We start from the raw sequence: 14,207 nt of genomic DNA on the forward strand, positions 1-14,207 counted from the left end.
TAATCTAATATCCATTAAATGAAAAAAGCTCAATTATATTTTAATTTTTAATTATTCTAATGTTACTTTTTTTGTTAAAACAAATATATAAAAATTTCTTTAGTAATGTTGAAATTATAAAGGAGGATTAAATAATTTAAGTAATGTGTTCACATTCAGAATTTATTAATAAAAAAATTAATTATCAAATATTATAGCAATAAATTATATCAATAAATAATAAATTATTATAAACAATAAATTATTATATATCAATAGAAATCATTAAAAGGTATAAAATTATCTTGTTTTTATAATGGTTTTTGGCTCAGTTTTTTTTCATGCTGTGGACCACTTCTGCAATAATATCAACAGCTTTACAGATTTCCTCTTCAGTTATAGTCAATGGAGGGGTAAGACGAATTGTAACATCATCGTTGGCTTTGGCCATGAGACCGAGAGCTCTCATTCGCGCCGTAAACTCAGAAGCTTTCCCACATTCTGAAAAAGGTGCATCGTCAAACTTACAAAAACATGCTGTCTATTTGCTATCTTTACCTGTATTGACTGAAATGGCATTCATCAGCCCTCTTCCTCTAATCTGGGTCACGACATCTTTGGGCACTTTACAAACTAGGTCCTCTCTGAATCTTTCGCCCATCTTTTTTGCATTTTCGGCCAGGCATTCCTCTTGTATTACCTCCAGCGTCTTGACGGCAACTTTTGAGGCGAGTGGGTTCCCACCGAAGGTAGAACCGTGGACGCCGGGTGTCATATGACACATCACATCATCATTGGCAAGCACTGCAGACATCTCAACAGCACAAACATTTCATCATAAAACATGAGTTCCCAAGAAATTTACACAAAATAGTTCCAAACAATAAGATATTTCTTTTTAACAGGAAAGAGTACAGATTAAATTTTAATAAACCTAGTTATGAAAACACAATTTTGCCTGCAAAAAAATTATATTAAAAAAATGGCGTGTGCTTACAGGTAGAAAGCCGCCGGCAAGGCCCTTTCCTAAAATGAGGATGTCTGGCCTTACACAGTCATGGTCAACAGCCAACAACTGGCCAGTTCTTCCCAGCCCGGTTTGCACTTCATCTGCAATCCAGAGGACATTTTTTTCTGTGCAGAGGCTTCTAACTTGTGCCAAGTACCTGTCACACGGGACAACCACGCCACCCTCTCCGAGTATCGGTTCAACCATGAATGCACATACATTCGGGTTACAAAAGGCCTCCTGTACAAAAATATATTCAGTTTTTAGATAATTTCATAAATGTCTTTTTAGATTTGTTTTAAAGAAATTTACCTCCAAAGCTTCGATATTGTTAAAAGGGACGAGTCCAAAGCCTGGCATAAAAGGGCCAAAATGCTCATAAACGGCTGGGTTCGTCGACGAGGAAAGTGCAGCTAATGATCTTCCCCAAAAGTTTGACGTAACCATCACAACAATTGCCTGATTTTCAGGGATACCTTTTGTCAAATAGCCCCATCTCCTTGCAATCTTTATTGCTGTATCTCCTCCCTCAACTCCTGAAAAGTTATAATATTATAAATAATCACCCCCTCTGATCCCAAGGATATTTATATTTAATACATTAGTTCATACTTCACCATAAATATATTGTATAACTGACCTGTGTTCATAGGTATGACTTTGTCATAGTTAAAATAACGGGTGATATACTCGGCAAACTGCGGTAACTCTGAATTGTATACGGCCCTTGAAGTATGCGTTAAAGTGCCAGCTTGTTCTCTTAGGCATTGTAGGATTTTAGGATGGCAATGCCCTGTATTTACCGCAGCATAACCAGCCAGGAAATCTAGGTATTCATTTCCGTCGACGTCCCAAACTTTCGTCCCTAGACACGGTGTGCGATCAAATTTATATAATATTTTATACAACTATGGTATAAAAAATAAAAGAAAAACCTTGTCCACGGCATATGACAACCTTCATAGAATCATAAATATTAGCGCAATGTTTCTTTTCTAATGCCATGTACCTGTCACATGATTGAGTGCGTCGACTTACAAACGAGGTTTTCAAATTTGGTGTCCCATTTTTTTGTAAAGTTCTTAATAAAACATAGGACTTCTTAAATGCTGCCATTTTATACCCTTGTTACCTGCCTGGAAAAAAAAACTCATACACAATCCAATCAACCCAAAGAAAAGAAGAATACAAAAATTAATTTAAACCAAAATTAAAATTTGCAAAAGAAGACTTTTACATAGATTAGTAACTTTTTTTAAATTTAAAGTTCAAAATGATTAAAAGTTAAAGCCTTGAGACAGGGAAGAAAAGGTCCGTCGACTTCTCTGTTACAAAATAACGCTTAAATTAGAGTTAGTCTAAATAATCCGTAATAAAAATTTATGAGAAATAAATACTATTAAATAAAATAACTACCTACTAATATAATTAAAACTAGTTACAAAAATAAATGAAGAAATTAATCAAAGTTGAACATGCAAATTACTATTGATGAAGCAACCAAAAGATTTCATATGTTATTATTTTAACAATCAGAAAACGTAAAAAATAAATAAAAATAATAGCCAATATAAGGCGAATGTACACTTTATAAATAGACGACAAACACCTCTTGTTATGCTGCTGTCTGCTCTGTACTGAACTTTTATAGGCTACATTGGTTTAAATCAATTAACAAAAGAAGAAGAAAAAGCATTTTGAACTGACTAAACAGTAAAACTGGCATACCTTTATATGGTACTTGCCACAAATAAACCTAAATAATAGATATAATATTTGCACAATGTATGTTATAGTTGATCGTAAAAATTAAATCAGGGTAGCAATGGGAAAAAGACATGGACATTAACTTTGCATATGTATTAATTCCATAACATGTGTATTTTCATAAAATTTATGAAATATCATTGCTTTCGTGTTGTAAACAACTCACAAATTTATAATTTAGATTTATCAAGCTTGGAAACCTGAAAAAGGGCATTTTGAGGTATAAGTTCAACATAAACCTATAACAAAATTGTTCATACCTTCTTGCTATAAATATATATCAATATTTTACTATCACTATTTATTAATTGGATAAAAAATATTGTTTAGTAGCAGGTTTATAGTAAACTTATGATTATTTACTCAATATATATGTATATAGTCAGATAATGCTGATAAATTTTAATATAGTTTATTTTCATTTGTTTATTAGACAAATTTATCGTTGAAATATAACTAAACGATTAAAATAAGTACTCACTGAAAACAAATCATTTTCCATTTTGTCATCTATACACCATATCGTTTTATATAAAAACAACTATTGTAACAAAAATAATTTTTTATATAATTTTTCTTTTAAAGAGGAAAACATCTGAGATAAATTTAACAAAATTTTAACTGTTAAAAATGGAAAACACATAAACTAAAGGCTCGGAGAACCATCAACAATGATATTCGTTGTAATTATACAAGCATTTGATTATTTGGAAAATATTTTTGAAGTTTTTCATCTGCCGTCTTCCTATTAACAAATGTTACGAGTGATTTCTGTCTTTACTCTTTCTCTCTTGTATTTCTACCTTTTAAAGTTGATTGTTTTTAATATAATCTGCCAATCTATATCAAAAAATTATTTTAACATATTCCTAGAAACTTTAATACCACAGATATTGATCGAATATTCAGAAAATTCTGATTAATCACTGAAAGATGAAAAAATAATTGGTAATATTATCAAATAAAATTTGGATCTGTTGAAATCTATTAGATTAACCACCATATGTTTGTATTTCAAAAATTTTATTTAAAATACTTATGAATACACATAGAACATTTCTTATTTTGAAAAATAAATTGTTAGTTTAAAGAAAAGTATTGTTTATATGTGAAAGTTCAACTACCTCTGTAAAAACTTTGTCTTCTTTCAACCTTGCCTTCTAAGATAATGTTTCAACTCTCACCACGAAACTACTAGAATATGATTGTTATTTTGTAGATTATTGTCTATTTATAGTCAATTAGATAATGATCAAGAGATTAGGTGATGGAGGTCATTTTTTTTAATCTAGAAGTCCATATCATGCTACAACTAAAATGAACTATTCAAATATCAACATAAATTGTTTGGCATCAGTCGATAACAATGTTTGACCTTAATATTGCTTTGTTTTCCATTATTTACAAGTTTTTTTAATTGTTTATTAAACTGTAAATGAAATTAAACAGTAATAACACGAAAAAACAAATGGAAATAAAATATTTTCAGTTTATAAGCAGACTATGAAATGTTACTGATTAAAACTATTATGCGTTGGTTCACAGGTTAAAAAATACATTAAGTCAATATTTGTTATTTTATTTATAATAGTAATGTCTGGAAAAGTGATAGTTTCATATTAGATTACAATAATTTATCTGTGAAAACTACATACTGTTGAAAATAATGTTAGCTGTAATATAATGCATAAACTATAACATATAAAAATAAATATATAAAATATCAAAAATCAAATATTTTATTTCCTATTATACAAATTCAATTTTTCAGTATAAAATTTTAATTGATCATCCAATAAACAAGTCCTGAACAATAACAGAACACAATAAATTATTTTTTTTAGACAAGTGATTCATATATTTAATTAAAAACTTATTTATAGATTTTTATGATTTGTTTTTATTAACCCTTTTTGCTATTATCCCATAACATCTTGGTGAAATTACAGGATCAAACAACTCCACTAAATAAGATTCTTCCAGTCCCTGTAAAACAAATAAATATAAATAAATGTAATAATTAACGATAATTTTTAGTCAAATGACCTGCTCTTTTAGGTATAATAGTCTATCGTATAGGATTATTTTTTCAATCACGGGGGCGAGAAACACTCGGACCATAAAATAAAATTGCAGCCTTAATTCCAAGTGTAACTGCGATGACAAGTAATAATTAATTTCTTCATCACTCATCTAAAAAATATGAAAACAAGTAGCTTATTTATAAAATGCGACGGAACTTAAAATTTATAAACATCTGCCCTTTTAAAAAATCTGATAATATTAAATAAATTAATTTAACTTTAATACGAGTATGAAATTTATGTTATTCACTATTTGATCATTTATCTCCCCACTCTATCTTTTCTTGAAATTATGCCATTGAACCTCCAATTTTTGGGGAATCTATAGTTGTGGGTTCGATTCCCACTGGTCTCTGGCCTTTTTTTCATGTGCCCCTGGCCTATACTATACCATCAATATACAAAGTGATTTTAACTTCTGTTCGCCTAAGTGAGAGTGAGTCTAACTCACTTGGATAACAGAAAATAGATAGGAACGTATCTATTTCAAATTGCAACGTAGTATTCAATGTGCATTTTCTATAAGGTTTTGTGATGCTGAATTCAATGGTGCAAACAATTTTTAATTTGGAGCAACCTTTTCTCATTATTCACACACACAAATTTTTCCAAATACTTTTTTCGAATAAACTTTTAGTACATCAATTGCTCATGAACTAAAAGAAATTTTTTAGCACAATTTCCTCAAACACCGTAGATTAACAAGTCTATTTTTCCAAGCAGCAGAATCATGTCCACTTTTTCTTGTACATTATGACACATTTTTACAATTTGCTCAATAAATCGGTCTGTAAAAACTAAAGTTTTTTAATTTAATCCATATATGTTCAGCAGTCATAACTGACCATATTAATTATTTCAATTAATTATTCTATTTATCTAAGGTACTCAGAGTGGCAGAAACAAGCCTGTACAGATATGGCCAAGAAGAAGCAGAAACAGCAGAACATTTTTGGTGTAAATTGCAAAGACCTATGTAAACTGAGGTTCCTAATCCTGGGAGAAGAAAAGTCAGGGTCTGAAGAATAATCAAGGAAGCCCTTGAAAAAGCTTTGTGGTCTGGTAAAAAGCCTCAAGCTTAATCAGAAGCTCTAAATAAAAAAAACTGGAGATGCATAATAGACTAATACTGGTCATAAAGAGGCTGGCTAATCTAAGTTCGCGGTTGAGAAACTTAGTGTCATGAGTGGGATTCGAACCCACGACCTTTGGCTCAATATGCCACTGCTCTAACCACTTGATCGCTGACGTGATTATTCTAGGAAAAAGACAGTTTTCTAGAAGTCATGATAACCCAAGTGGTTAGAGCAGCGGCGTATTGAGCCAAAGGTCGTGGGTTTGAATCCCACTCCTGACACTAACATTTTTATCTCAACCAAGGCCTTAGATAAAAATAATAAATTTTTAATTTAAGTGAATTACTATGGAATAAAACATTTCGATTTTTTGGGGATTATTCAAAAGCCGCAAAAGCCAACAAATCAATTTTTATCTAGGCCTGTCTCTCAAACATTTCTTTAACACAAAAATTTGCAACAGGCTGAATGATGAGCTATATCCAGTGTCCTGTTAATCAATGTTAATTGAAGAAATTGTTTTGAAAAAAATTTTCAGTACCATGAGCAGTTAATTTACTATCAATTAAAACAATAAATAAATAGTCCATTGGTTGAAGAAGTACAAGATTTTGTTTATTTAAAAACAGTGTTCTGAAAATATTTTTGCAAAAACTTCAGGGCGGCTGCGCTATCGAATTCAGTGTCAAAAAAAAACCTTTTAAGAAATGTACATTGATCAATACCTTGCTATTTGAAATAATTAAATTCCTATCTAGAGAAAAAATAAAAGTTAATAGAAACAGAAGTTAAACTCATTTTGTGCACATTATTTCTTCTGGCTAACTTGGAAAACAGAAAAAAAATTAATTGGTGAAAAGTATCTTATTCGTTACTATCACCAAGAATATGCCTATGACGAGAAATGTCAGGTTGATTGAGAAAAAATTAATAATTATGTTTAATAATGTATTTGAATGTTTAAACTATGTACACTGGTTGTATCTTTAAAATCTGAATAGTTCAAACTTACATTTATTTCAAATGGAGTTTTTGATATAGCTTTCCGAATGTACTCAACAAAGTTCTTGCATTTAGAACTGATTCTCCCGATTTCCACTTGAGGATGGCCAGTGTAAGAAGTTTTTTCCATTAACAGTTTTTCAAGAACAGCTCTAAACATAACGCTCTCGGTTTTTATCTGTTAACAAGAAAAGTTGTAAAAGGGCTGGAAGATTTCTTTAAAAAATTACCATTACATTTTTAGATGAAGATATCCGAGCGGGGGCTTGCAAAGATAACATTCTTGCATTCCGTCCCAACTTAAAATTGGCATTTTTTAAATATTCACTCATTGGAAAATCACCGGAATCCCCTTCGTCCAACAAATGATAACAACAGCCTACATTTATTAAAAACGAACAACTGCTATTGTTCGCAAATTGTTTAAGGCAAACAGGCGAAAGTTTTCCACACGTGTGGAGCCCGACCAGGCCGTACGATGAGGTGATGTCAGGAGAAAATTCATCGAGGACTAACTTCTTGATGTCCGTATCGATGTCGATGTATTTTGTGTGACAGTGGTAACGGCTTGTACTTTTCCTTTCTTCCTCTGAGCACATTTGAGTTGTGATGATTTTCATATTTTTTTTAATACCATTCCACTGCTTCTGAAATAACAAATACAAATCAATAGTACAGCTCAAAATTGATTGTATTAATTAACAAAGGTCAAATTTGTTCAGCACTGATCAAAATAATTTTCATACTCCCTTAAGTTCTTACTATTATTAAAATAAACCACATTTAACATTAACATATTGAAATTGGTGTTTTTTACTACAATCTTTATAGAAAAGTCAAGACGAAACATCATTACCGGAGGATCTTGAGACTTTAGTACATTGTCACAGTAGAAATATATCATAAAGTTGAAAAATAATTTTATTACTTCAAGCTATAAGGCATTTTGTTATTACTTATTGATGTTATAACTGAATGCATTAAACAATTACTAAAACTAAATTTTAATAGTATGTTTCCAGCATCAAAATCAACACTATTCATTGATAGATGTTTATATTTATAATTTATACATGAATAAGATATCTCTGTATTCTTGTGTTACATAATATTACACAAACTCACTTTCATTTTTTGAACACGCTTCGTAGCCCCTGTGGTGTTCACTGAAGAGGCATCGATACCCAGTACGTTTATGTCATACTCCAGGTTCAGTATTGAGCTCAAGTACCCTTTACCATCGCCGACATCAACGATAAGTTTTGAATCAGTTACAGAAGCCATTGCTGCGACAATCTCGCTCATTACTTCAACTTCATGGTTTTTTTTACTCGACATAAACTGCATCCCGCACTCTAACTTCTTGAAATCGTTGAAGCCCCAAGTTTTAATTTTATCTTTTAACTCGTTCACACCCATTATGAAATCGTTTTTGGACTTTTCTTCTGCTTCGGAGATGAATTTATAAATTTCTTTATTTTCAACTCTACTATCACTGTAAAATATTGCATGGCAGTCGACTGGGCAGAGTGTTTCGAATTCCTGTCTTATACTTTGAGGAATGTGTTTCGACCAAAGGTTCTGAGTTAGAAATGAAACCATGTGCGAGCTGATAAGTGCCTGCCAAGGTGTTAAGTACAAAATCAGTGAGTCAATTTTGGTCTTAAGGCATTCCATTTTCAAATGGCTAATCAAATAGGTCAGGTATCAAAATCTTGTTTTACAGGTAGACACGAATCAATTTTAAGAAGGGCACAGCTCTTTTTGAAGAGCGCTCTTGAAGCGTCTAGGGCACCGTGGACATCAAACGATTCCAGGTTTTCAGTCGGTACGGAACGGACCTTTTCCTTGAGCTTTTCCAAGCAGTTGGAGACCTTGTCGCTAAGCCCAGGTAGAAGTGAGAGATAATATGAGGTAAAGGCGGAGTAATATCCGAGTTCAGCTCCGATCTCTGCTCCCCTGTGAAAACCGAGATGATACCCTTCTGAAAGACCGCATATTCGCCCTTTTTCTTCGCCTTCTTGAAAACTCTCCTCTTTCACCGATTCCTCTCCCAAAGCTATCGAATCGAAAGCATCGTTGATGTCTTCTTCTTCGTCGGCCACTAACATATTCAATCTGTACGCATCAGAGTCTTATCCTTAAGAAAATCACACGGCAAACAAAAATTATGAAAACAATTTCTACTTATTGTTCAACTAGTATAAATCCAAAACTGGAATTTTGACGTCATAAGTGTCATAAATAAATTTCAGCTCAGCAGAGCCAGCCTCAGCACAAACAATACTAGTGAAGGTTTCAAACTTTCAAGCATAGTCATTCGCATTTTTCATTCACTGAATAACTGAACAATACTTCAATTCAAGTATCGATATAATACGTAATTTTATATATTATAATTATGCTTATGCACAAACTGTCTATAATCAGTAATAGTTTCCTATTTTATAGGCAAAAATTTTCCTTGTACTGATTGTGTTGCTACTTATTACAAAATGTAGACATGTTTACCATTATTAATTTATCATTAATATTAACTGCACACATATACACAACTTATGATTCGTACCTTAAACATTTTTTTATCACGTATATGTTTTTAGTAACCAAAATAAATATAATTCCAATATTTTTACATTTAAATTTTTAATGTAAGGATTGTATTTATTTATTTTTCATAAAAAGTCTTATTTTGATAATGTTAAATGATTTACTTTACTGTGAAGGGAATATAGCAAAAAAGCGATCTCACAATACCCTTCCAGGTTCCTATGTGTATTATCCAGGAGTAATATTGTGAAATGTGTAAATCGTTTATAATCCACATCTCGATTTTGAAAATTTTATCGGTTAAATACATTTTAGTGAGTTAGTATGGCTTTCTTAGGCGTTGAATGCATTTTCGTAAAATAAAATATGCTTATAGAATTAAATGACAGTTAATTTTGTTATCATTATATAATTTGTAAATTTAGTTAATTTAATTATATTCACGTTGTTTTCAATTAGTTTTTAAAAAAATATATAATAGTGACATTCCGTAAGAACTCGTTTTGTGACGACTTATTTTGATATCAGTTTGTGAATGCGTTTCTGGTTATAACCTTCTACCACTTTATTCGTGATTGAAATCCAGCGTTTTAGCACGCCGAAATGTTCCGGTTATAATGATTGCTCTAAATATTTTTTGAGAAACACATGAAACTATTAAGTCTGAAGATCTAAGAAAATCAAGGATATTTAATAGGTAAATATTGTATGTATAAGGTGTCATAGGTTCAATGTAGTACACAATTTACTATTCTTTAAAAAGTGACAATTCAAAGAAAAGTTTAACAGTAAATTTAGATCTATTTCTGCTTTAAAAAGCCCAGGAATTGTATCATCTTGTATTACTTTTTTTGTAAACTCGATAGGAAGAAAAGTAATTCCTAAGATTTGTTGTTGTTATTGTAAGGTTAGGACACTTTATACAGTAAACAATCCAATCCCATTTGTTTACTGAACAATATATTAATCCCACTGGATAACTTGTATTGTTTATATTTGCCTTTCTAATTCAGTTTCAGCTTGTCCCAAGTTTTAAACCAGCTCTTTTAAAAAGTCGGTTTTTTTTTAAATTAATCTCATTATTCAGAAATCGTGAGATGCGGTCTGGTGTGATGTAGGTTTCAGAAAAACATTTTCTTTTTCGTGCCTACGCTTCGATCTTTATTGAGATCATCTTCAGGGCCTGGGATTTACAAACATTGTTTACATTTAACAAATATATATGGGATGTGGAATCCGTTCGTGAACTCATGCTGAACCGTCATTCACTCGCGGTTTAGTTGAACTAACTTCAAGCACTGCTGGTTCAGCATGAATCTCATTTGGACTCGAGTGTATTTTTGATCGGCTTGATTGTTACGCAACTTTGTGTGTTTCCAATGTTCGCTCTTTGTAAAGATTGTGTTAAACTTTGAAATTACTTATTTGAGTGTTCAAACGGTCAGTATTGTATCCCAAATTCATTCTATTTTACTTTATGAGTACAAACTCAGTTCAAATGCAAAAAATTCCTCAGTATTTGGTGATGAAGCTATTGATTGGTTTTCCCAGTTTTATGATGATGATTCGATGATGGGGACCTGCTCGGAAAGATGAATGAGTTGTAATTGCATCAGGACTTGTGAAATCTGCACAGAGTTATATGCCCAACTTAATCTCTGAATCAACTGTCTGGCAGAATTCGATATCCTGGGGAAAATAAAAAAAAGTTAGATAAATAGGTGCAGCACAACTGAGCCAATATGCTTATTTATTATTTATCACCTCTTCCTTACCTTCCCAAGTAAAAAATCATTTTTAGATAGAATCATTACTTGCATTAAAAAATGGTTCCTTCCAAAAAATTTTAGACAGTCAAGCTAGGAAATTTCCTTCCATTTGAAAGAATTTTAATCTCTATTTTCTGGAATGCTAAAGGTACATGTATGTGCAATATAAGCTTTTGTTTACAGGTCAAACCTTCACCATCAAGTTAATCGTCCTCTGTAAAAATTACAATAGATTAAGAGCTCTCAACATTAGGCAAAAACCTATCAGTTTCAAATTGAAGATGTTTCCTTTGATGACTTCCAAAAATAAGGATTTTTTAATTAACTAAAACTTTGTTATTCTTTCCTTCTTAAAGAGAAAAGTAGTAGTAATTTTGAATACTGGCAAAACAACCAAACTAGTAAAACAAGTTTTTAATTAATACACAATATATTTTCATTGTGAGATTTTCTTACGGTGTTTGCAGGGTATCTGATAATTTTCTGTCATGTTTTTTCCTCTCGCTTTTCTGATGAAACGGCCAAACTAAAAATATAAATTTAGTTTCAACGTTTGATTCCTCTCCCTCAAAGCAAAAACTTACAAAATGAGTGAAAATGACCTTCTACTGAACTTATATTTACCAAGCACTTGCATACTTTCTGAAAGGAAAAAGTTTTATTCATTTTTAGGTTTGTATAACTGTTTAAAATCCAAGTAATAGTACCACCAAAATTTAGCATGTGCCCTCTAGATAGCAATTAATCATCAAGTACAATGAGCTGAATTTCCATAACAAAAGTTATTTCTGTAATCTGGGAGGGTGTAACATTCAACGCATTGGGTATGTCTGACAAGTGGGTCAAACCACTTTACAATATATTTTTCAAATCATTCAATTAAAAGTCATGGGTTTTGCTGGGATTCGAACCCAGAACAGCTAGTGTGGCAAATACGAGTTGGACACCTTAACAACTCGGCCACCGCAGTCCTCTCTGAATTTCCGTAATTAAAAATAATTTGTTAAAACTATAAAATAAATTGAATTTTACCGTGTATTTTGTGTGGTTTTCACTTATAGTCATTTTATCAATTTTCTTCTATGATTGTTTAGGGATGGATTGACAACAGTTTGCCTATTTAATACAAAGGGAATTAATTTGAAACATACTTAGGATGTATTTTTATATTTTTTATTCATATGATATATGAGTAACACACCAACTTTCCAATAAGTGCTAATGCATTATATGTTTAGTTTCAGGCTTAAAAATGCCACTTCCACCAACATTAGCAGCTAGACTGGCAAAAAGAGGCATTGTGAATGACAGTCGTGGTTCGAGTGAGAAGAAACAAAGGACAGAAGCTGAAGAGGAAGTGATTGCTGAAAATTACGATAGTAATTACAAATCGAGCGGAGATACTGGTAATTTTGGTGCTCAGAATTCCACACATGATGACATACCTTCGTCTGGCGCTGATAAACATTTCAAGGGTCATTCAGGCTGTCCAAACAAATGGAATATATATCACGAATGCTCTTCTTTTTGTGTGAAACGGTGGGGTAAGGGCATAACGAATCCAGATCCGAGGTATTTAAGAAAACAAGCGAGACTGTTATCAAAATTCCCTCTACCAAACAACTGGAAAGACATTTACGACCCCGGCACGGGACGACATTATTATTGGGATATGCAGAGTGACATGGTTTCATGGCTCCCTCCAAACCACCCGAAATCAAATGTTTCTGAATCAGCAGCTACGATCAAAGAAGAAAGGCATATGTTAGCCACAGATGCAGATGGGTCTGATCACGAATCAGAAAGTGCTGATGAAGATGATGAGGAAGCTACTGCTCCTAGACCTCCTGAAAAGGAAAAGGAGAGAGACAGAGATTTGATAAAGGAGAAAAATAAATTTAGAACCAAAAATAAAGCCAATGATCTTGATCCCATGGACCCAGCCGCATATTCCGAAGCACCCCGTGGTAAATGGTCTGACGGTCTGGAAAGAGGCAATGAAGCAAAAACAGGAGCTGATGTAACTGCGTCTGGGCCGCTCTATCAAATGAGACCTTATCCGAATCCCGGTGCAGTTCTTAGAGCTAACGCTGCAACTGGCAGACCTGCCCAAAACTGATCACCAAAAAAGTACAATAAATTACATTACTGTAAATGTATATAATTATAATTTTATTGAAACTTGCTGTGTATAATTTATATAATTAATTAACATAATTAGCTTGTCATGAAGCTATAGAAATGTTATTATTTTCTAAGTAGCGATTTATTGATAACATGCAAAATAAAATAAATTTTTAAACAACCAATTTGGTCTTTTTTATAGAAAATTATAGTTCTATTCACAAACTGGTTTTGCAAGTGATCTGTACAACCATCAATTCAATAATTGAATCAATATAATCACTCCAATACCATTTTTTTAATCAAGATTCTAATGTTCAGTGTGCTGCTCAAAACTGATTCTTAAGTCTAAACAAATAAGACCTTACAAAGTACAAACATGAATATATGACAGAAGGAAATCTCATTGGTTTAATTCATTTCATGGAGAAAACTTCCTCAGTAGCTGTTTTCTCCATGAAATGAATTATTTGAAGGGACCATGGTATAAAATATGAACCTACAAAATAATGAATCATGCCAACCAGACACAACTACCATAGTCATACCGTTAATTATGTAGTTGGCTCTGGGGTGAGACCAGCCTTAAAGTCACCTGTAATTGTCCGGATATATCCATCTATTTTTTTTTTTAAATTTAAAATGCCAAATGCTTTTTCTATGGTGAGTGGAAAATGCACCACCCATACTAGTTAGGTATACTTAAGCTAGGCAAAAAAATGTCTCACGTAAGTTTCTGATGAAACATTGCACTACTCTGTAGTTTCTGTAAATGATGATTTGATATACACTACAACTGCGGGCATGGCTAGATAAAAGTGATTTGATAGTCCATTTAAAAGCTGGT

The 14,207-nt window shown here is 32.1% G+C and overlaps 4 protein-coding genes across 6 annotated transcripts; 1 reads left to right on the forward strand and 3 right to left on the reverse strand.

Annotated features, from left to right (window-relative positions):
- Window positions 1–236: 236 nt before the first annotated feature.
- On the reverse strand, window positions 237–3,981 carry LOC106661836 (ornithine aminotransferase, mitochondrial). Its single transcript, XM_014385528.2, has 7 exons — window positions 3,880–3,981; window positions 1,924–2,124; window positions 1,629–1,853; window positions 1,301–1,524; window positions 977–1,228; window positions 538–793; window positions 237–480 (listed from the first exon to the last, which is right to left on the reverse strand). Exons 2-7 carry the CDS (start codon window positions 2,102–2,104, stop codon window positions 308–310), a joined length of 1,311 nt encoding a protein of 436 aa, XP_014241014.1. The 5' UTR covers window positions 2,105–2,124; window positions 3,880–3,981; the 3' UTR covers window positions 237–307.
- On the forward strand, window positions 2,477–13,435 carry LOC106661837 (polyglutamine-binding protein 1). Of its 3 annotated transcripts, none has more exons than XM_014385531.2 (2): window positions 2,477–2,975; window positions 12,475–13,435. In XM_014385531.2, the coding sequence occupies exon 2, from the start codon at window positions 12,489–12,491 to the stop codon at window positions 13,353–13,355; it is 867 nt and encodes a 288-aa protein (XP_014241017.1). In that variant the 5' UTR covers window positions 2,477–2,975; window positions 12,475–12,488; the 3' UTR covers window positions 13,356–13,435. The 3 variants fall into 3 exon arrangements, with proteins under 3 accessions (XP_014241017.1, XP_014241016.1, XP_014241018.1); XM_014385530.2 differs by lacking the exon at window positions 2,477–2,975 and adding an exon at window positions 9,946–10,164; XM_014385532.2 differs by lacking the exon at window positions 2,477–2,975 and adding an exon at window positions 10,477–10,581.
- On the reverse strand, window positions 4,636–8,663 carry LOC112126106 (methyltransferase-like protein 25). Its single transcript, XM_024225439.1, has 5 exons — window positions 8,043–8,663; window positions 7,154–7,564; window positions 6,928–7,095; window positions 4,802–4,948; window positions 4,636–4,741 (listed from the first exon to the last, which is right to left on the reverse strand). Exons 1-5 carry the CDS (start codon window positions 8,592–8,594, stop codon window positions 4,643–4,645), a joined length of 1,377 nt encoding a protein of 458 aa, XP_024081207.1. The 5' UTR covers window positions 8,595–8,663; the 3' UTR covers window positions 4,636–4,642.
- LOC106661838 (oral cancer-overexpressed protein 1 homolog) lies at window positions 8,435–9,222 on the reverse strand. The gene has a single exon (XM_014385533.2). It carries the CDS (start codon window positions 9,026–9,028, stop codon window positions 8,618–8,620), a length of 411 nt encoding a protein of 136 aa, XP_014241019.1. The 5' UTR covers window positions 9,029–9,222; the 3' UTR covers window positions 8,435–8,617.
- Window positions 13,436–14,207: the final 772 nt, after the last annotated feature.

This window comes from Cimex lectularius, unplaced genomic scaffold (assembly GCF_000648675.2).
Source record: "Cimex lectularius strain Harlan isolate CLEC.00 unplaced genomic scaffold, Clec_2.1 scaffold34, whole genome shotgun sequence".
NCBI lineage: Eukaryota > Metazoa > Arthropoda > Insecta > Hemiptera > Cimicidae > Cimex > Cimex lectularius.